Raw genomic sequence first — 22,039 nt, 5'->3', positions numbered from 1 at the left:
TTTCAAGCTTTCAGCATGTGGATTCTTTATTTTTTGAATTGTTCAACAAAACATTCCCATGGTAACAACTGTTTTGAATTGATATACAAGTAAATGTAGATTTTTTCAGTAATTAACATAACTTGTTAATAAACAAACAACAACATGATCATAAAATATTTAGGATTTCAAGACAATTGAAGTTTAACTTTCTGTCCAAAACTGAGAGAGAAAAAAATATCTTCAAGCAGCATATACTAATATCAGTATTTATTATGCTTCTAAAAATAATACAAGTACACAATCAACCTGCATGATTTATACAGTAATCTTGGTAATGGGATCCATAGCACCAAAAGCTTACACTTACTTTGTTACATAAAACATTTGAAATGGCACATCAAGATTATCTAGTCTAAGGATTAGGGACTTGAAAATTAAAAAAAAAATCCTTGTGTTTTGTTATAAAGTAACCCAGAGTGCTTTTATCAAAGCCATTCCACAAGATAATTAAACAGGGTAAATATATTATGGCTATACATCAGAAAATCTACATGTTCATAGTGTATAATATTGGGATAAATAGTTATATTCTTGTAACAGCTAATATTAATGTGATTAAATTGATGCTTGTCATTAAACTCTTCAAACAGGTATCATGAATAGGGCTAGGAAATCAAAATCAAAATCCACAAATGTACGATTTAATTCCCAAAGTGGCAAAATCAAAACAAATGTAAGCTCCAAAGACAGGAAGAGATCTTTCACCCTTTATCAAATTAATCTTACTAAATTTGTACCTGTAGATGTGTTAATTTTGTTTTCTTGCACTGCCCAATACACAGAATTATAAAATTGTTTCTTGATTTGTTTATACATGTAAGTGTATTAATGGTGCATCATTGTAGAAAAAAAATATGTAACCCAGTGATCAGATTTCCTAAGAAATAAAGGAGGAAATATTCAGAGAACTTAAACATACATGTAGTTAAGTATTAACAAATCAATAAACACTACTGATACCAGTATTTCAAAGCCACTTAGTACTGCAGTGCATAAATACATATTACACACAATACTATTCCAACAGTCATTTCTTGCAACCTTTGTGAATTTTCTTTTCATTATCTTGAAGAAAAAAACCTCTTTACTGCACAAAACTTGACTTCATCAATCACTAAATAAATACGACATCTCAATCCTGTAGAACTATGAAAATCTGAAAGCTTTGAACAATATCACACTACCAAGCTACCAATATACGAAAGGCAACAAAATCCAGCACTTGATATATTTTTAGGCAAAATAACTTGGGGTCAGCATATCAAGCAAAATGACTCTTAGATCAACATAATGGAACTTTCTATTGGTGATAGGACACACAGAGATCTGTTCCGTGTATGTTCCTTATTATAAACAAAAGGTGTAGATATGTGTGGCAATAATAGACTAATGTTGCAAAAGAAAAAACACTAAATGAAAATTCTTTATGAAATGACTGGCGACAAATAATGTCACTTAAAGCAAACTGTTTACTGAAGAGTACAGGGCTGCAATATGCTTATAAATCTGAGGTAAAGTGAAGCACACGAGATAGTATATTTTATGCTGAACACTTAATTATAATGCCAACATTTTTGAGGTGGAATTTGACTAGTCAAAATACTAATTTTTCTGCATCAGTCTCAAAAGAAATATGCTGATGCTTTATTACATGGTAAAATTATTGAATGATAGGAAGACAACTGAAGGGCATTATAAAATATAATCAAGTCCTACTTGCATAGAAAATAGGCGTAACTGAGATATCGAGTCCAACACTGATCAACCTCTTACGGATTATAGATACAACCAAAAACACTGATCACCATTCAGGACGAAATGAGGAGGAATTTATGCATTTTATTTGTTTACCATATTTGTTTTTTTTTTGTAATCAACCTATACTGTCATTTTATCCTCCATAATGAAAGAAGTTTCAGTGATAGAATTGCATCAGCATGGACAAATATTTTTTATCAGATATGTGAAGCTAGTATACTTAACAATGTAATCAACCCAAAAAATCATAATAAAAGGATTAATTAAGTGTTGTAAAGCATCCACTACTAATTACTGGAAGTAATAAAGCAAATATACTTTAATAATAAGATTTTCTTATTTACTTATTCCATTAATATTTAAACACCATTTAGAATGGATTTATTTTAAAATGAGAGAAACTTCCAAGAATTTTGGCTTTTTTTCACAAACTTTAAGATATACTTAAAGAGTAAATACATCAATACTTAAATAAAATAGTAATCAACCAACAAGCAGCAGAGGCAGGAAAAAAAGTCACTATATGAAAAGTTGAAGCTGCCAAATTTATGTTGTTTATTTGATAATCCTATCTGTTTTTAGTCTTTTCTACTATATAACAGGTTCAGCGAAACAAGCAGACAGTGGCACAGCCACGATAAGTAGGATTACTTCCCCTTAACATATTGCACAAAATTATCACAAATTCTGGATGGAATGTGATCTATACTGAAATGGCTGGCAATTTGTACTTTACTTCAGAAACTGCTGTGAGGATCACACATTTAAACCTTACGTGGCAATAAGAATACTGTTAAATTCATGTTATTACTACTATTATTTTTTGAAATGCTATTAAATACTGGTAAACTGTTTGTAACTTGACTGCCACTGCTAAATAAGCCCTTGCATGCATTTCTTGCAATATCGTACAAACTACAATTTAAAACCTGATATTGGACTTAAAATAAATTTTACAAAAATCCATAAAATCCCCTTTTGTAGTTCAAAAACAAGGCAAACTGAGCTGCATTCTGATCAGCAATAAAGGAACAGCTTTCATCTTAACAATTCAAACAAGCACCCATAAATACATGTAACAGAAAAAGATCATGCTGATATTCATTAAAGCCTTTAGGACATTCAATAACAATGCATCAATAATTTGTTAAATAATAACAACTCCAGTAATAACAAATCTTAATAACAAAGCCATTCGAGGTCATCTACACACCCCACATCATATGTCACATGACCACTAAAGAAATGAAGGTCACAAGATCACTCTAACATCTAAAGATCATATGACCACTCAGGCATCATCTGACTTGTAATTCTCATGTATTCTTCCTTATCCCAGAAATCTAGAAGTTAATAATCTACTATGTATATATGTCAGAATTACAATATTCTAACTGTAATGTTCATGTAAATATACTATTGAAAGGGTATTTCTGAGCAGAGTCAGTACTTGAACAGAGATAACTGTCCAGGAATACAGTAAAACTTGTCTGATCCAGATATTGTGTATTCCAAATCTTGCCTATTAAGATTAAAACTTAAGTCCCTTTCAGTTAACTCAATTTTTAAAAAATACATTGTCTAATCTGGCAAATTTCTATAGAAGCAGTAATGTCCAGATTGGACAAGTTTTACTGTACTATTAACTCTGACAATATATGGAGGTAGATGTTTCAATTAATTAAAGTAAAGCTTAAATGGTACCTCCAGGAATATCTAAAATTTCTTTGTTCATTATAAAATGAATTACATTTGTGAATATTTCAACATACAGTTCAATTCTGGTTCCTCAAACTTTGATATGATGAATACCAGGGATATGTCAAAGTGAACTGATGACAAAGCCTCTTCAGTTTGAATTCTTATATAGTTCAAATTTGTCACTCCCTCCAATATCTGAGATATCAAGATTTGACTGTATTGCTTTTGGGGGAAAAAGGTGTGGAAGTTAATTTAAAGACTGGACTATATTTCTTTTGAATAGAAAGGTGGGAAGTATATTTTTTCCCACTTTACATCTTTTATTAACTGAATTTGTTGAAATTAACTGTATGTTGTAATACTGTCAATGTAAATACATTCCACATTCATCAGCATACATAACATGTAAATGTGCCTTCACTTAACAATTTATAATTGTAATTTCTTGTAGAGCACTTCCATTTGAACAAAACTATTCTTTAGGTTCTTCTTTTGGCTTGACAGCTTTGCTGGTGACTGAGATACTGCTAAATGGACTAGTGAAGGCTTTGCTGTCATCCGCAGGGCCTTCCATGGACTGGTTCAGCTTCTTTTCAATGTTGTCAAACTTGTCAGCACCTAGATAATCCACCTGGCCACGTTCCCAGTTCAGTTTTCGCTCCTGTTCACTCAGATGGGCCTGGGAGCCCCCACAGGTTCCTTTTGACTCTATGGACAGAGAGGCAAGTTCACCTATCAACCCACCCTACAAAATAGGACATACAATTATTTCTCCTTTCTTCGAATTTGGAATCTTTAATTCTCATTTCTGCTTTGTAAAGAATTAAAAAAATTATAATATGTTGATGCAGGTTTCAAGCACACGTATATCTATATAAAATTAAACTGTGATACAATGACTCCAGGTTAGTATTAACAGATCAAGAACAGAATATTATTCCAAGGAAAAAGACAGACCCATGCAACAACTGATATTAAATTACTTCTCTGATGAATCAAAATTAAGTTCATGCTTCAAATAACAAACAATAAAAGCATCTTTCTGAAGCATCCCATCCAAATCTTTTATATCAAAAGGTTGTAGCCCCTCCCCTTCACTCCCACAGGAGGGGTATTCTCTTATCCCCCTGAATTCACATAATAAAGCACTTACCAAGTAACCCAATAAGCCTTATATGATACAAATACTGAATCTCCTATACTTCAATAATTTAGATATACATGTTTATTACATTTTCAACAGTGAAATACTGTGATTTATTTATTGAATAAAAGTGATATTCTCTCACAGTGTGAAAGGATACCAAAATGATATTCTCTCACAGTGTGAAAGGATATCAAAGTAAGTAAAACATAATTTCTGGCCTGTCATAAGATAGAGATAGTAACTAAGCATCTTGATAGAGCTAAAACTGCAAATTTATTCCCAAGTATATTGTTAAAATCCATGCTATGTAATGTTTTCAATCACACAACTGCTAAGCTATGACGTCTCAACCGCTCAACTATGACGTCAAGCCTATGACAATAAAAGACAGAGGCAAAGGGAAAATCAAAGAAAATGTAATAAACAGAAAATTCAATGTTTTGTAGATGAATATGGAATTTATTTCACTCTTGAGACAGGATTTTTTATATTTTCACTCGTGCTATGCACTCGTGAAAATATAAAAAAATCCTGTCCCACTCATGAAATAAATTCCATATTCATCTACAAAACATTGAATATCCTCTATATATCTGGAAAACCTAAATAGTAGTAATTTCAATATACCAATGGATCCAAAACAAGTGTTGGAATTTCCAACACCCACTCATTTTCAATCTTGCAGCCCTTCTATATACTCCATATAATAAAACAAAGAGAGCATTTTGTTGCTTACAAAGAAAAGTCCATTACTATAGAAGCCAACTGTAATTAAGTACAAGTTTGCATCCTACTTCAGTTTAATAATATACTAATTCAGACTCTATGTGAATATTTGTATTACTGCTTCCAAAGATCTATAACATATAAGGTGCACAACACATTTGTGCCCCATTCAGTATAAAATGCTTACCATATGCATTTATCATTTTATCATGTACTTAACAAATACATGAACCTGACACATAACCTGTTGTTGTTTAAGGCACAAAAACATACCTTAATATAAACCTAATTTGACCCCAGACCCAAGCCATTTAAATAGTTTCACCTCATTCATACAGTGTCACCTCATTCATACAAACCACAGATGATGAATTGCATTCAACAGTTACTCTAACCTTGACTGAATTCCCTAAATCTCACAGTCCAGTAGCATTTTGTTCTTTTTTTTAAACAGAATGATAGTATGCAAGGCCATACCAGTACAAGTGTACAATATAGACATTTTTCTTACTGTGTATAATCTATCTGCAATTTAAATGACAAGGTCATTAATTCCTATAACAAGTGCTGAATTTGCTGTCCGACAAACATACTTATTGAATCATTCCTGACAAAATTATTCACAGCAAAAGGTTCATTTTAACAAATTTTATCAAATTGATTACCATTCTTATGTAATTACAGTAACTTCAGAACTATAGCTATCTGGTTGAGAAAATTCATGAAAAACCAGGGAGTTACAGATCCAAGCATTGTAAAAACCTTCGATTTACATCACTGCTTTTTCGTGGAACACTTCAGGTATTATTTCTTGTATTTAAAAATGCATTCCCCAGCCAAAAACATGGTACATCCTATATTTTACTCATTAGCTGTAGATACTTTATCTACCTTTCAATGATCCTTGGTAGCATGACCCCAACACAGATGTCAGCTGTGATTTTTTGAAACTGACATAGCTAGGGCTCTTTGGGACTGTTGAAAGGTAAATAGAGTAACAATATAGGGGTAAAATATATGGTTAATTAACATATACCATTCTTTAGTAGGATAACACATATAATACAAGAAACAATACCCGAAGCATGTGACAAAAAAGTGGCACCGTAAATTGAAGTTTTTTTTTTTACATTGCTTGGATCAGTAGCTCTCTAATTTCTCTGTCTGAATTTTCTCAACAAGAGAGCTACAGTTCTGCAGTTAGAAATCACAGTAAATTTGAATAATTTTAGAGACCATTCAGAAATTCATTATTAAATAAAAATCTTAGCTCTCAATGTTCAAACTTTTTACTGTACACAGCTTTAATTTATTGCAGATAAATTTTAACCAATTTCACATGATAAGAAAAATATTAAATAAAAAATTTAATTGAATTTAATTAAATTTAATCAGAATTGAAGCATTTTGTTTGGAAACCCCAGAAATATGTGAGTGAAATCAGAGCTGTATACAGTACTTATTTAACAACCTTTGCTACATTTCTCACAGAAAAAGGTATGTCTGCTTTGCTGTAATAAGTTGAGAAAAGGAGCTTACAAATAAAAAAAAAAACAAACAAAGGGGGGGGGGGTGTTGATTATGATGATCAAAAGCGAATAGCAAATTTGCATACTGTCATTGATTGTGAACTTTTGTATTACTAGAAGTTTTTTTTTTTTTTTTTTTTTTAATTTTGGCCATTTTCTTTGTTGAAATCAAAGAAAGAGTAAATATTCTACAAAAATTATTGATACTCATAAAAGACAAACTGTAGATTCCTAATTTAACACGACTACTTTATATTGGAAAATGATTCTTAAATGTCAAATAGTGAGAACATTAAATTGAAAGTGGGCAGTTGATCAATAGATCTTACAGGGATTTCAGCATCATAAAAATAAAAGTGAGTAATTTTGTTCGTAATGCTATTCGCAAAATTACACAGTACAGTAATTAATTCCTCAGGTATATTTAGGAATCTACAGTATTATATTTTAATATTGTCAAAATCTTTCTGATTTTGAAAAATAAAAAAAAAAAGTGAGAAAAAATGTAGTTTTGGAAATACAGTGTCAATGACAATGTTTTGGGAAATTTAATACCCCCTGTAACCAAACGTTCTTCGGTTTTAATTGAACACTGTCTAATTGAAAAGGTGAACCAAAATTGCCTGGGATTCAGATAGAATTGATGCCCAAAAGAAGCACCTGTCAATTTGTGATGAATACACTCACTAGAGGTAAACTCACCTCACCTTCCTCTGTGGACTCTATATTTTTAGTATAACCACTAGCACCACTATCTTTGTTGATTTCTTTTTCTGAAGAATTGGATTCTTCAGATGTTATATCTGGGCTTACTTCACCAATGTTCAGTTCACTATTTTGAACTCCTTGTTCATGAACACAACCTGGTTCAGATTTAACTGTAGGATTATTTATTTCCTTTTTTATTTCATTGACTGCTGCCCATGTTTTCACAACTTGAGGAACCTCCAGAACTTTAGCAGCTGCCCTATTTTCTTGATTGTACACAGAAATTGGTTCCTCTGCATAATGGGACTCCAGACTAGAGTAAATTCGGGTTATCACGGGGATTTCTTTCACTTCAGAGGGATTTTCAGAGGGTGCGGAAGAGTCTTGTGCTTTGGAATGGTAAGAAACATCCTCAATATCTGGAGGTTTATATGGATATATAATGGGGACTGTAGCTTTGGGTGGTTCAATGCCTTGCAGTGGATTTGCTTCTATATGACTTGACATTAAGGTAGAGGTCTGGAATCAGAACACATTGGCAAGTGGGATCTCAAATGCAGATTACAAAGGTTATCTGATTGCTCTAACTCTCAGACTTTCAGAACGTGTAGGTTTCTGGGTAAACAGGGTGAATCATTGGGAATTTGTATCAAAAAAGTTATGCTGGTTTAAATTTCATGCAAGTACAAAACAGAAAACCATCCTGACTGTGACATCACTGTGTTACTTTTGGTGATGTGGAAATTCAGCAACTAGAAAACCTTTCTAAAATATTTGAAAACTTTCTCCCTAGCAATATGCAGATCTACAAGAAGTCCAATTCATTACTGTAAAATCACTTATTTTTGTGGGGTCAAATTTTCATGGTTTGAAATATTACTGGTTCAGGGGGTTTTGATTTCATGGTCAAGAAGAAACATGGTACTGCAACGTGCAGTTTTCAAATTTCATGGGGGATATGAATTTGTGGGTCTCTTTAAACAATAAAATGCTTTCTTTGGTTGTTAGTACGGGAATTAATGTCGCAGCTTTTGCAGAAAAAAATACATAACCCGTGTAAGCGGGTTATGTACAGGTAAACTTCGTTATCTCGACATCGACGGGACCATCGTAAAATGTCGAGATATCCGAGGTGTCGAGATATCAGAGTTGAGACTTGACGTCCAAGATTTCATTGCACAGCAAAACAGACAAGCTTATTATATGTACATGACTTTAATATAGACTGTAGCTCAACATATTTCAGAATCTCTCTATTTTTATTAAAAATCTAAGAAGTTATTTTAAAAATCTTGTTTATGAAACGTGTTCTTTATCGAAATATTTCTAAATTCACAAAGTTTCAGCACAAAGTTACAGCATTGAGCTGCATTCGCGTGTAACTTGCCTTTTCGTCAGAACAGGATACGAAATGAGCTCTATAAACTTCGAACCGTATAAAGTCGACATCCGATATACGGTAAAAGAAAAATATAAATGCGGATTATTTTTTTCTTATTTTATTCTGGAAGAATATACATTAAAATTAATTTTTTTTAAAGAGATTTGTGTATCTAAACTAACGTAGTGATGTTACAGATGCACGAATTACGGCTGATTCGGTCAATCGTGTCGTTAATTGGATTGTTTCCTGTTGAATACATTTTAACTACAAAATATCATTAAAACATTTTTTTAATTCCTTAGTTTGAATTTTTCAGTGTGTTTTTTTATTCATTGTTATTTAGTTATCTTTTTCAAATTTAAAAGTTATGTTACGTTTCGATATAAATAACATTCTGTACATTTACGCAGAATCGTGTAGATTTAGTAATGATATTACCCAAGCTCAATCAACTTCTCAAAGACGCCGAAGGGACTTGGGATTCACCTACAAACACAGTCTATAAAATTAATTAAGCAGCGTGCAGTCAAAACATGGGTGTGAAAGGTGTGAAACTTTGACGACGTCGAGATACCCGGAGTCGTCCGTGCGTGACGAGCGACCCTATCTGACAAACAGTTAGGTTCAGTAGAGCAGAAAATTGCCGATGTCGACATATACCAGGTAAATTTTGCTCCTGGGACTGTAAATATACGTCGAGATAACCCAGGTTGTCGACATTACCGAGGTCGACATATCAGAGTTTTTGCAAATCATTTATATAGTAAATACTGCCGGGACCGCGGAAGGATGTCGACATATCCCAGGTTGTCGACATATCCGATGTCGAGATACCGAAGTTTACCTGTATATTTTTTTTCTGCAATAGCTACGACGTTAATTTCCGTACTAACAAACAAAGAAAGACATTTTATCATTTATATTTATATCTTTAAAATAAAATATTCAAAGTAAATTAGAAATGTTAAATAATGTATTATAGATGTGTATGTCATTGTATGCATAATTGATGGAACAGCCGTTGCTTAATAAATCTATGCAGGTGGCTTGCTTAGTGTTGTTTATGGACTGATTAACGGCAATGATTTTTATAAGAAATAAAGGAAATAATATTCAGTGGATGTAAATATTCATATCACAAAAACAACGAAAATTAAATCCCCATGAAAATTAGTGATTTCACAGTAACCACAATGACCATCTTCATCTAGAGATGTTTCACTACCTCAGGACTGCGAAGCAAACACCAAAAACAAGACACACCATAGATTAACAAAAGAGTAATCCAACACGTTTGGAAATTATGCATACAACTTTCGAAAATGTTAAATAAGCACATCACCACCAACATAATCCTTTGAAATTAAAAATGTTTTGACCAATCTATGGCTTAAGTGGCCTTTAATTTGGCAGAGTTCTATGGAAGGGGCCTCTACAGTTCTACTGTTTAGAGTTTACAAATTGATTGCAAAAGGGTGGGGTTGAGCGATGTGCCAGTGATAATCAGACAATAAAATTAAAGAATTGTTTATCTTCCTGAAATATTATATTAATCATTCTCTAAGAATGAATCAAAATGCTCATTGTTTTTATACATACATAGCACATAATAAGAACTCTGTACATTTAATCAAAACTAATTTCTAATTTTTTTCATAATTATATCTCATTTAAATGTGTTTCTCAGCCAAATTGAAGCTTGCATTATAACGATGCCAGGTTCAGTGAAAGCAAACAACTACTAAGCTTTTTCAACCTCAAAACAGACATTACTTACTGATTGGGATGTTAATCGATCTTAATGTTACAAAATAACTTTTCAGTAGGGAGGGTCATTAAAGCATCAAGGAAATATTTTACAAGTTATCTCCCTTGGTCCATTCTTTCAATATATACCAACCCTGCCTATATCCACAAGACAGAATCAAACTTGATATCAAAATATGTCCAACAACCTACTGAAATAAAATTATACAATTATCATTCAAAAGATTAAAAGATTACTAGAGGGTTGCTGGTAATTCTTGCTGGACTCTATATACAGGTGACTCTCGATCTCTCAAAGTTCAAGGGACCGTCAGAAAAGTTCGAGAGATTGGGGGGTTCGAGATATAGAAAGTGAATAAAATCCGGATTTTCAGTTTGGATCATCATTGTTCTACTATTATAAATACCGGAAGTATATGTTGATCATGTCATTACACGTTTCATTCGTATGTTACAGGTAATTCACTTGATTACAACAACAATGATCATATTTTAAATAAATTAAATGACTTTTTAAGGCTCAATATTTATTTGTTCTCATTTAATGATTACATGAAACCTGAATAGCAAATGTCGATTGGTTATCCCCCGGACTTGATCGGTCCTTCACCAGATTGCTCGTAATCGGTATTCAATTCTTGAGATAGGATTTGCCAAACTGGGATTGTGTAGACTAATAACATTAAAGTTCATAATCTATGGAAAATTATTGACACGTCCTTCAATTATTTTCTCAAAATATTAGCTCGTCTAGTCAAAATAAGCTGTGAAGCGATTTTTTTCTAATTTGCCAATTAACCAATTAATTATACAATGTATCAACACTCACACGACTCACAGGTGAAGTATCATTTATGTATAAACACCCAATTAACGCGTCCATACCAGCCCCAGGTCTTCACCGTTATCCAGGTATGTCCAAGCTGCATTAATTTTACCCTTGATTGGCGTGTATACATGTGCAATCAAAACTTCGAGAGATAGAGAGTAAAAAACAATGAAATGTATGTAACGGGACCCAGGTCTTGGTTCGAGAGATAGAGAACTTCCGAGAGATCAGGAGTAAATTTGCTTAGTTATATAGAGAAAAAATCGGGACAGGCGGTTCATTTAGAGAGATCAAGAACTTCGAGAGATCTGAGTTCAAGCCATCGAGTCACCTGTATTATGTTCACCGGTACACTAATAGTTATCAATGGTTACTATTGTTCAGTATACACGTATATAGACTAGTTAATTTAGTAACGGAAACCGAATTGACTGAGCAGATATCAAAGACCTAAGTAATTAGAAATTATTTGTTACTAAGAGTATTTACATGAAAATTAAAATCCTTTACCTTGGAATAAAAAGATCATGATTAATTCAAGGAATTTTCAGACAAACACATACTGGTAAGTCTCAAACCATCACAATCTGTTCTTCACAGGGAAAAAATTCTGCCTTTATAATATTGAAGACAGATGACAATCTAATTGTCCAGTCTGGAATACTTCATCAATTACTGGTTCATACTGTATTTAAGAAACCTTAAGTTCACACTTTGTCAACTTAAAACTAGACATTCTGCAACAAAACTTGATATCCCTTCCACCAATGGTATAGTCCTGTCAACTTATCTTATATTCTCTGGTAGTATATGTACTCCATTTAACATACAAATATGTTAGAATCATCACTTTGATCATCTCAACACTAACACATGCATATAGCTTCATGGAACATGAATGAAACAAATTAGTATTCAAATAATAGTATCAAATAAACAAATTTTAAACCAGCATACTCAAATGACCAAGTGAAAAAAAGAAGAGAAAGGGTTGGAAGTCTGAGAGTTAGTCACAAAATGTCTGCTACTCATATCCATATTTAGCTCAAATTGTTAGTCTGGCAGTTTTCAAGTTAAATAAAATAACCTTTGCAACAAAGAAAAGGCCATTTTGCCACAATGCTCACCTGAATAAGAGAATTTATTTTAACATTACTTAAAGGGTAAAATCACTACTGCCATGAAGGAATTTTTAACCCATAATTGGAGGGAGGTGCTCATGTCACAAGATAAAAACCTAGCTGCTTAAATATCCCATATCAGTCACATTTTAGTTGTTAAATATATTAATATACTTTTGTTGTTTCACATTGTACACTTCATAAAAAGAGGGAGCAAAGATTAAAACTACTCTTAGACTAATAAATAGACTAATAATAGACTAATAAAATACTTTTATACTTTTGATATTGCAATTCCACAATCACGTATCAAGTTCAGCTGTACTGAAAAAGTAGAAATGTGCCAAACAAAGAGACAGGCACAAATTTTGATCAAAAAAGCCTGACTTGAGCTAAAACTTTTGTGAAAATTAGAGATGTTCTGCAGTGTAGAAAAACATTTAATAAAGACAAGAAAATCACTTTTCTGTTTATTGTTTTTTTTGTAATAATAATGCAGTTATATGTAGTTCTACAAGCTGCCACAGAAGCCTCCCATGCTTGTTATATTTATAGGCCAGTCCAGAACTTAGAAGCTGCTGATTCAGGTATCAAAATATTGACCGCAGAACAGCATACATATTTAGCCAAACAATAACTTAAGTCACACAGCCAAACAGTGTTCTAAAATTTTCTTTAGTAACTTAATTTGTTATCATGTTTAAACTTTTCAAAAAAAAAAAATCCTTTACAAAGCACTGTGACTCTCAATAAGGCAGGTCCATGACTAGATTCAGTTACCCAGTATCAATTTAACACAGATTTTTATTACCTATGATACTTAGTTCAGGTCATGTCCACACTGAAATATTGTTATTGCATAAGCCATGATGATTCAGTGTGATATTAACCTGATTGTGGCTTAAAGAAACCCACTTAATATGGATACAACATGAGTCAACTAAATTTTCATACATGAGTTAAGCAGATTTACTTTGATGTGAAGAACAGCTAAATGTTTAAATGCACTTGCATGTTACTCTCCACTGTGTTACACAGAATTCTACAGAATGAATCTTGTCACTTGATGTTTACATTTCATCCAATTACAAGCAAAATCCTACACAAAATACCCCCTCTGACATTGTTATTGATCTAATTAAGAGTATATCAATCTTCTTTTCAAGAGAAAACGTCATTCAATCCCATATGAATGCTTCCATCTCTTTTTGATGATAGCTAAATTTTGACTTGTCTCAAAAGAACATTTCCTAACCATTTTAATTAAACTGCATGATACATGCAATTGAGACAAATCAGTGACATGATTTTTCAACTTTTAAACATTTTTGCTACCATAGGACAGACTTTAGTAAGTGTTAGGACATATAGGTACCACATTAAAGAAGAGCTCCAACCAGTCATGCCATAAGTAGAATAGGAAAACAGAATTATGTTCAAGAATGAGTAAAGGAAACAGACAAGATTACACAATATTCAAAAGATTGATTCTTTCTTCCAGTTACCATCAATAAAAGGAAACAAAATCTGTCATCTATACTAGTTTCATAATTCAATTTTATTTTAAATCTTTCTCTTTTTTTCATATTTCAGAAAATGTGGGTAGAATGTCCATATTCAGGTAAAGATAATTTGAATATAGATTTATTTTTTTTTTAGAAGGGGTGGGGTGATTTTACAGCTAAATGACCTTCATTGCTGTATTTCCTAACAAATGGGCACTAATACATGCACAATTAGCTAAAGGTTTAAATAACAATCGAGCTGTCCATTTTCAGTGATCTCGAGTCTTGTTGTAAGTCTATCACTCTATCCTCTCTTATTTAATTTAATGACTGGTATGTAAAACACTGGATTTAGTGTACAAAATGGGCATTTCTAATTGCCATGCCTGCTCCAGCAAGCTAAAGAGACAGTATGAGTTTCTATATTTAATAAGTTTATACCAGGTAGGCAGGTATTAAAGCATTTTACGTTTATAAGTTCCTTACAGAAATGAGCCATGTACTGTGCTCGTGCTTTTGTGTACTTGTAGGGCTAATATGCAAGCCCTGTGCTTGAAGCATTTACCTGTAGACACATCTTCACATCCCTACACATTTTGCCCGTATATACTTCAAGGGCCAATAGAAAAGCAATGTGTTTGAAGCATTTACACTACATTTACATTCATATAGAAAATTATGTTTTATGAATGTTATTTATATGTGAGCAAGTTATCACTGATAATTAACTTCACAGTTCATCTGCAAAGAGCTCTCTTAATAAAACTGTAATATCTAAGTCATAGACCATATGAGCTAAGCAGTTCTTGTAACTTTTGACTGACATTAATATTTTCAAGTTTTTATTCCTTCAGAATTCAATAGCATGGTGCATGGAATGCTTTTCCGTTTCACAGAATGCAGCTATATTTGTGACACTACAATCTGGTGGGTTTCACTCTTTGATGTACTCAACCTAGAGGTCAAAAGGGTATGTCAATGGTCAATTGGCAAGGACTTATTTTATTGCAGCAAATATCTTCAGTTTTGATTGCTAGCAAGTCCCATTCAATTTCCTTTTACATATCCTTTGTCCTCAAGTTCTGGAGATCTGGCAGACACCGAAGAAGAAAACCCACACAACTGCTATGTAACAATTATTGCAGTAATTCTGAAACAGTACAGGTCACAATGCCATGCTTAATAACAGAAATGGACCAATTCAAAATCCCCTTTGTTAATGAAAAACTTTTCAACAATTGTCAAAAGATATGGACAGTTATCTACAAATGTTTGCAAGATGTTGTTAACAAAAAAAATTTAAGATATGGACATTTATCTATAAATGATTTTAAGATGTTGTGTCAATTAAAAAATCCACTGTTTCGCAATAATCATGTAAAATTGGTCACTTAATTACCTGAACAGGTTTATTCAAAACTTAACGACGTTCTTCATAATCCAATTAATATCTATGTCAAATGCAAGACCTACACCTTCATAATGAATACAACCACTACTTGTTGGATATATCATAGTGCAATAAGAAGCAGAAATAAAATGTCTGTAAAATCTTACCATCTGATCTCTCTGTAAGACATGCAATGCAAAAAAAATTAAACCATGATCATACAAAATGCACAATACATGTATAACTAATCTGCACAAATACACAATTGTTATGTTTTAGTATACCTATCAAAATATAAGATTTCAATTTAAATTGTTTTAGCTTTTACATTTTACAAATTATTCATAGATCGACATACGGAAAAAGACAATATTTAATCTAAAAAAAGACAATAGATAAGTGTGCATGATGTGAAATATCTTCAATTAAACTTTACTATGTTAACTTTGTTTTGTTGATCTATAAACCATGACAGCTTGTTTAGTTGTATACCTTCAGAAAAAAATTCAAGAGCCATGGAAAACAAGCAAATGGCCAATATTTGAGCAAGCGGTGTCGTCTTTTGAAAGATTTAAAGGTATATGTTGATATGTAAACACAATTGTTTTCTGTATTAGAGCTCGCTGAATTTTTATCATCCTTAGAAAAAGAAGGCATGGAATAGAAAGAAATAATTGTTAGTTTACAGGCATGCCTAGAATACATGTTGATAGATTTATTAGAAATGAATCAACAAAGAATACTTCTTTACAGATAAAAGTAAAACAGCATTCAGTTCATTACTCTTGATGGTTAATAAATTCATTTTATAGTAACCAAATTTTAAAAAGAAAAGGCAAAAATCAAAACAAAGAATACTTATTAATAAAGAAATTCGTTAATTTTAAAATTTACAAGGACTTGTGCACCTGAACTTAAATGGCCATTTTTCAAACTGCATACATTATTCTAAAAAGCACAGTTTGCACAGAAATGCAGCGTACTAAGATAGCTAAATATATGTATCACAAAATCCTGGTGTTATTTTAAATAGATGATACTTCACAATCATGCACACTGAGGCAAACTTAAACATAATGCTCAAATGACAGAACACAGCAAAAAAAAAAAAAAAATCATTCTCAAAAAATGATAGGCTGTTAACCTTGTCATGTGATAAGATACTCAGCTGGTGCAGATTTACTTACAAGTGATGGGTCTAAAGTGGGCTGAACAAAGGTCATGAAGATATCCCACCATATTTGTAGATAGTCTTTGTTGTGTCCAGTTTCTGGAAGGGGCGTGACCTCCTTTGTGGCAGTATTGTAGGGGTGATGCCAAGGCTTTGTGGCACCAATAAAATGAACTATTTTTACAGAGTCCTTGAACCTAAAAATGATCAAGGTCACTTTGAACAATAGGTCAAATACCAGTTGATTTTTATTCATATCAGAATAATTTAGAGATATTTATATGCACTTTCTTTTAAGTGCTTAACATAATATTTCTTCTGTGTAAACAAATAGGAATTCTACAATATCTTGTATAGATTTTATCATAAGAAACTATGAATTCCTCATGACATAATGTCTCAATATTGATAAATCCTGTTTGGCGTACAGTAAAATAATATTCTTCTGAGATGTCTCATGGTATGTAAAGCTACTTCTAATCTTCAGATAAGATCAAACAGTCATCTTCTACACAGAACCTTAACAAAGAATCCACAAATCTGTGACTGAAGAAGAGGTCCATGGGCCACAATGCTCACCTGAGTCATTATGGACCTGCTGTTCTTCAGCAGCAGATTTATTCCCTATATTTTCGTCTATAAATCTTTGATCACCTATTGTGGCCCCACTCTACATCCAGGGATCATGGTTTGAATAAAAAACTTGAATCTACACTACCTGAAGATGTTTCCATATCACTATGACTTATCAGCCTTTGCTGTTCTTGAGAAGAATATTTTTAAAGATTCTTTCCTATATATTCCTATGTAAAACTTTGATCATTCATTGTGGCCCCACCCTACCTCTGGAGGTCATGATTTGAACAAACTTGAATCTATACTACGTTAGGATGCTTCTATATCAATATGACTATTTATGCCTTCTGTTCTTGAGAGGAAGATTTATGATTAAAATATTGTTAAATCCTATGTATTCCTATGCAAAACTTTGATTATCCATTGTTGTCCCACTTTACACCCTGGGGTCATTTGGACAAGATTCCCCCCTGGGGGTCATGATTTGAGCAAACTTGCATCTGTACTACTGCAAAATCATTTTAATTAATGAGGGTCAATGTTCGTGGGCAAACAAAATTTTACTTGTTTCTGGGGATGTAGTTTCTTGGGTAACTCGTTTATACAGTAGATTCAATGAATCAATATGTTTACAAAATAAACATTAATGGGGAAATTCTTGGGTAAGGGTGACCCACATGATCAATGTACATTGGTCCCCCACAAACAATGATGATTCCACAGCATGTAATGAAGCTTTTAAATAAGTTTCATTTTTTTCTGGCTCCAAGGTTTTTGTGAAGATTTCTGAAACACCCATTAAATTTTCACTAATTCTAAATATCTCCCCTTGAAAGAAAACATGGCCTTTCATTTGAACAAAATTAAATCCCCTTTCCCCAAGGATGCTTTGTAGCTAGTTTGGTTGAAAATGGCCCAGTGGTTCTGGGGTAGAAGAGCAAAATGTGATAAGTTTACCATTACAGCACCTAAGACAGACAACGAACAAATTTTGATCAAAAAAGCTCATTTGAGCCTTTGGCTCAGGTGAGTTAATAAAACAATGGAAAAAGATTCATATGCATCAGAAAATAACTCACTGTGTGAAAGCTGGAAGATAGCTGTAAAATGCCTGAGATACAACATTGTAGATAAATGGAAGATGTCTAGCTATATCTTTTGTTGCCCAATCTCTAAAGTACATGTTCAGCAGTCCTTGATCTCCACCTACAATACACAAAGTACATTTAACACTGATATGTACTCAGAAAAACAATTTTATTATATTTAATGAAATTAAATTTTATCTTCTCAAAAAATTTAATTTTTTCAACTCAAGCTTGTAAAACTTGTATCAGCTATATATTCTTCAAGGAATAATATTAGGAGATATTAATTCTCAAAATAAACTTTACATGCACATATCCTTACTTCATTTCTTTGAAATATTACCATAACTCAATTATTTCATTAGCCATACCATCAAAACTTCCTTGGGACATGGCAAACTTAATGAGTGAATTGTAAGTTTCTTCTGATGGACGAAAGACAAAAACTCCGGAGTTGAAGCAGTCAGGCCAGCCAGCGTCCGGAGCAGCGGACAGTTCCTCTCTGTCAAAAAGTTCATCCACATTCTGCAAGATCTGAAAAATGGTGCAATAATTTGGTTATGCATATCAGTAAGCAAAGATTACAATGTTAACCTTGATGAATATAATGTATATCAATGGGACTGAGTCTCAACCCAAATGATTTTTAAATGACATAATTTTCAAATTTTCATTAATAGAAGTGATTCCTTTAGTAAAATATTTGCCTTTTGTAACACGGTATGTAGTCAGTGCCATTCATCTTATCTATGTGGAGGAGCTAACTGATAATGTCTAAATGTTTCAAATTTATCCTCTTTTTTTGCAGAATTCACAAAATTTCAAAATGACTGAAAGACCTTGCAGAGATTACCTGTGTAATGAGTTGTGTGAAGTAATCCGTTATCACTTAGGCCATAATAAAAAAAATCCTAGATTCTCATCCCAACCCACCGCATTTTCACCCCCACCTATATTTTTTTTTCTTTTCAAATTTCTGTTATATCTGGAATTTTAACAGCTCTTAGTCTCAATTCTGATCAGGATGGATCAGCATTTAACTTACCATTCAACTTTTGTTTCAAACCCCTGAATGTCTTTGATTTTGTCTGCTGACAAGATGGTGTTTCACTCACAGTTTGCATAATAATATCGTTTATACAAGACCACCAGTTGTGAAAAATTGTTAAGGGTACTGTAGATTCCTTATTTTACCCGAGTACTTTATATCGCGAAATGGCTAATGTGCGTCAAATCGCGAGAAAAATAATTTGCGAATGGGTGATTTATCTAGAGATTTTACATACATTAAAGCACCTTAAAAATAACAGCAAGTAATTTTATTTCGCGAGTTGTGCTTTCGCGTAATTACGCGATAATTTATTCCTAGCGTATATTTAGGAATCTACAGTACATGGTATGAGATGAAATATGTATATTTAAATGGAACTCTGTAATGACTTTTATTTAGGCATAATAGATAAACCTACATCGATTCACGAGGTCTACAAAAATATCTGCATGATGAAACAAATAAAAATAAAATCTGCACACCCACTACAATTCTTCAAAAAATTTGGATGAGAATCTAGAATTTTTTTTTTATTATGTCCTTATTGAAGATGAACTATGAGCAAAATAATGGATAAGTGAAGACAGAAGTCAAGGTCACAGACCAATAAAATGCTCTATAGGGAATCTCTTATTTGTGAATGATAAAGTATAAACCAGCAATGAGAGAGACATTTTCTGAAGCAAGGACGGAAATGTGTCAAACTTGAACAAAACATGATGTATGATTCCAGTAGTAGTTAAATAATTATATAACATGGATGCACTTGTAGTGAACTCTTGTTTTAATGATATAAGAATAGCATTATGAAAAAAGAAAAGAAAAGACAATGTCACAAGACTAAAGCAATTCATTCCATTCAATCCAGCACTCCCCCAGATAACAGAATGATGTAATTATAAAGCACCTCACCAGAACGATATTGTGATTCTTGACAAAAATAATTCTGTCACAAGGACAGACAGTTAAAAAAGCCTTAGAAATAAGAATAATGAAATGCATTACTGTACTGCACTTTAAATCAGCTGAAGAGTTGTAAATCAGACTCTCTTGAGAGCTGAACAATCAATAACAACTACAGCTCTATTAAAGACAGAATCCTGATATCAAACTGCTGGAGCAATTTATTTTTTAACTTGACACTTTGGAGTTTTGGAGATAAGAAAGGAGAAATGGAACTATAAGCAAAATGATAGAACACATCTCTGCTCCCTAAATCCATGGTTTGCTATGCGCGCCAAATAAATGACTGGTAAAACAGAGGGTACCAAGTTATTCGTGTAGTACATGTTTCATTGACTGTACTGTACCAGATATGTCATACACGTACACCACACCTCAACTTATCACATAGAATGACAAAGGGGGCATTATCCTACATTCTGAAACTGTCTTAAGCACATCTATGCAAGAAATGTCTGACATAGGAGTGCATTGTCCTGCACTCTTACACTACCTTAGGCATATGTAAGCAAAATAGGTCTCCCAATAAGAATGATTTGATCAGACAGAATAATAACTTCAAACTTGTCTACATGTTAAGAATGTACTGGTTTGATACAAACACAACAGTTTTTTTCTTCAATTTAAAGCAAACAGGTACTTAAAATAGACAGTTCAGGTGACCTGTAAATTTGCCAATTACCAATGTCTTGTCAAAATGTTTCAAATACTAGTATATATACAATATTTTCAAATGCTAGTGTGAAAGTCATTAAATGACCAGTTACAACAATGGAGCAGGAGACACAAAACTGGCAACAAGAAATCATCATATTATATACTTCCCTCCTGAAAGAGAGGTGGGAATATATTTTAAGGTAGTTCACTTTATAAAACATGTACCAGTTGTCCTTCCGATGGAAGTATTGGGTAACACAAGAAAATATCTTTTATATCAAAGAAAGCAAGAAAAAGTGATTTTGTGAAAAGTACCCACCTCCATTAACTACAAAAGTTAATATCTATAGGAGACATTAATTTTCTAAAATATACATTCCTACAAAACAGTCAAACTTTAAAATTCAAATCAATCTGAGATTGCTTCTAAAATCTTAAATGCCATAACAATTCTTGAAAATGCATAGTCACATGGGCATGAGAAGTTTTGACTGAGGAACTAATATCCCACACTATTTCTATAACTACAGGAAAATATAATTTATCAGAGCCTCAAATTATTTTCTCCTCTTTCTCTTACAAAACATTGCTACCCCACTCTCTTAATATAATAACATTATATGTATAATTAAAATATCCAACTGCTATGTTCTTGTGAGGGGCCCTGATAATTAACAGCAATGTTCAAGATAATGTGTGCACGACTGTATATTCATGTTACTGTTTGATGTGTACCATTATAAATGAGAAATAGTGTAATAAAAATAATAGACAGGGACATATAATTACCAGTGTGTCTGCATCTAAAAATACAGCTTTCTCAAACATTGTAAGTCGCCAGCAGTGAAGCTTTGTGAAGGTCACGCTAAGGTCAGGTCGGCCTAGTAACTGAAGGTTCGCAGAGTCTCTACTATCCAGGAGGTTTA

At 32.7% G+C, this 22,039-nt stretch overlaps 1 protein-coding gene across 1 annotated transcript in view; it reads right to left on the bottom strand.

Moving 5' to 3' along the window:
- Positions 1 to 22,039, bottom strand: part of LOC133191595 (glycogenin-1-like) — a 29,178-nt gene continuing 7,139 nt past the window's right edge. Inside the window, exons 3-8 of the mRNA XM_061327343.1 lie at positions 21,903 to 22,039; positions 18,814 to 18,976; positions 18,434 to 18,560; positions 16,795 to 16,975; positions 7,606 to 8,130; positions 1 to 4,246 (exon numbers count right to left, since the gene is read on the bottom strand). The exon at positions 21,903 to 22,039 is cut by the window's right edge and continues 38 nt beyond it. Coding sequence (XP_061183327.1) covers positions 3,974 to 4,246; positions 7,606 to 8,130; positions 16,795 to 16,975; positions 18,434 to 18,560; positions 18,814 to 18,976; positions 21,903 to 22,039 — 1,406 coding nt within the window. The 3' untranslated portion in view covers positions 1 to 3,973. The remainder of the gene's footprint in view (positions 4,247 to 7,605; positions 8,131 to 16,794; positions 16,976 to 18,433; positions 18,561 to 18,813; positions 18,977 to 21,902) is intronic.

The sequence above is a fragment of the Saccostrea echinata genome, unplaced genomic scaffold, assembly GCF_033153115.1.
Source record: "Saccostrea echinata isolate AGI-Se365-2 ecotype Australia unplaced genomic scaffold, CSIRO_AGI_Sech_v1 ptg000001l, whole genome shotgun sequence".
Lineage (NCBI taxonomy): Eukaryota > Metazoa > Mollusca > Bivalvia > Ostreida > Ostreidae > Saccostrea > Saccostrea echinata.
This window is presented reverse-complemented; position numbering and strand designations above follow the sequence as displayed.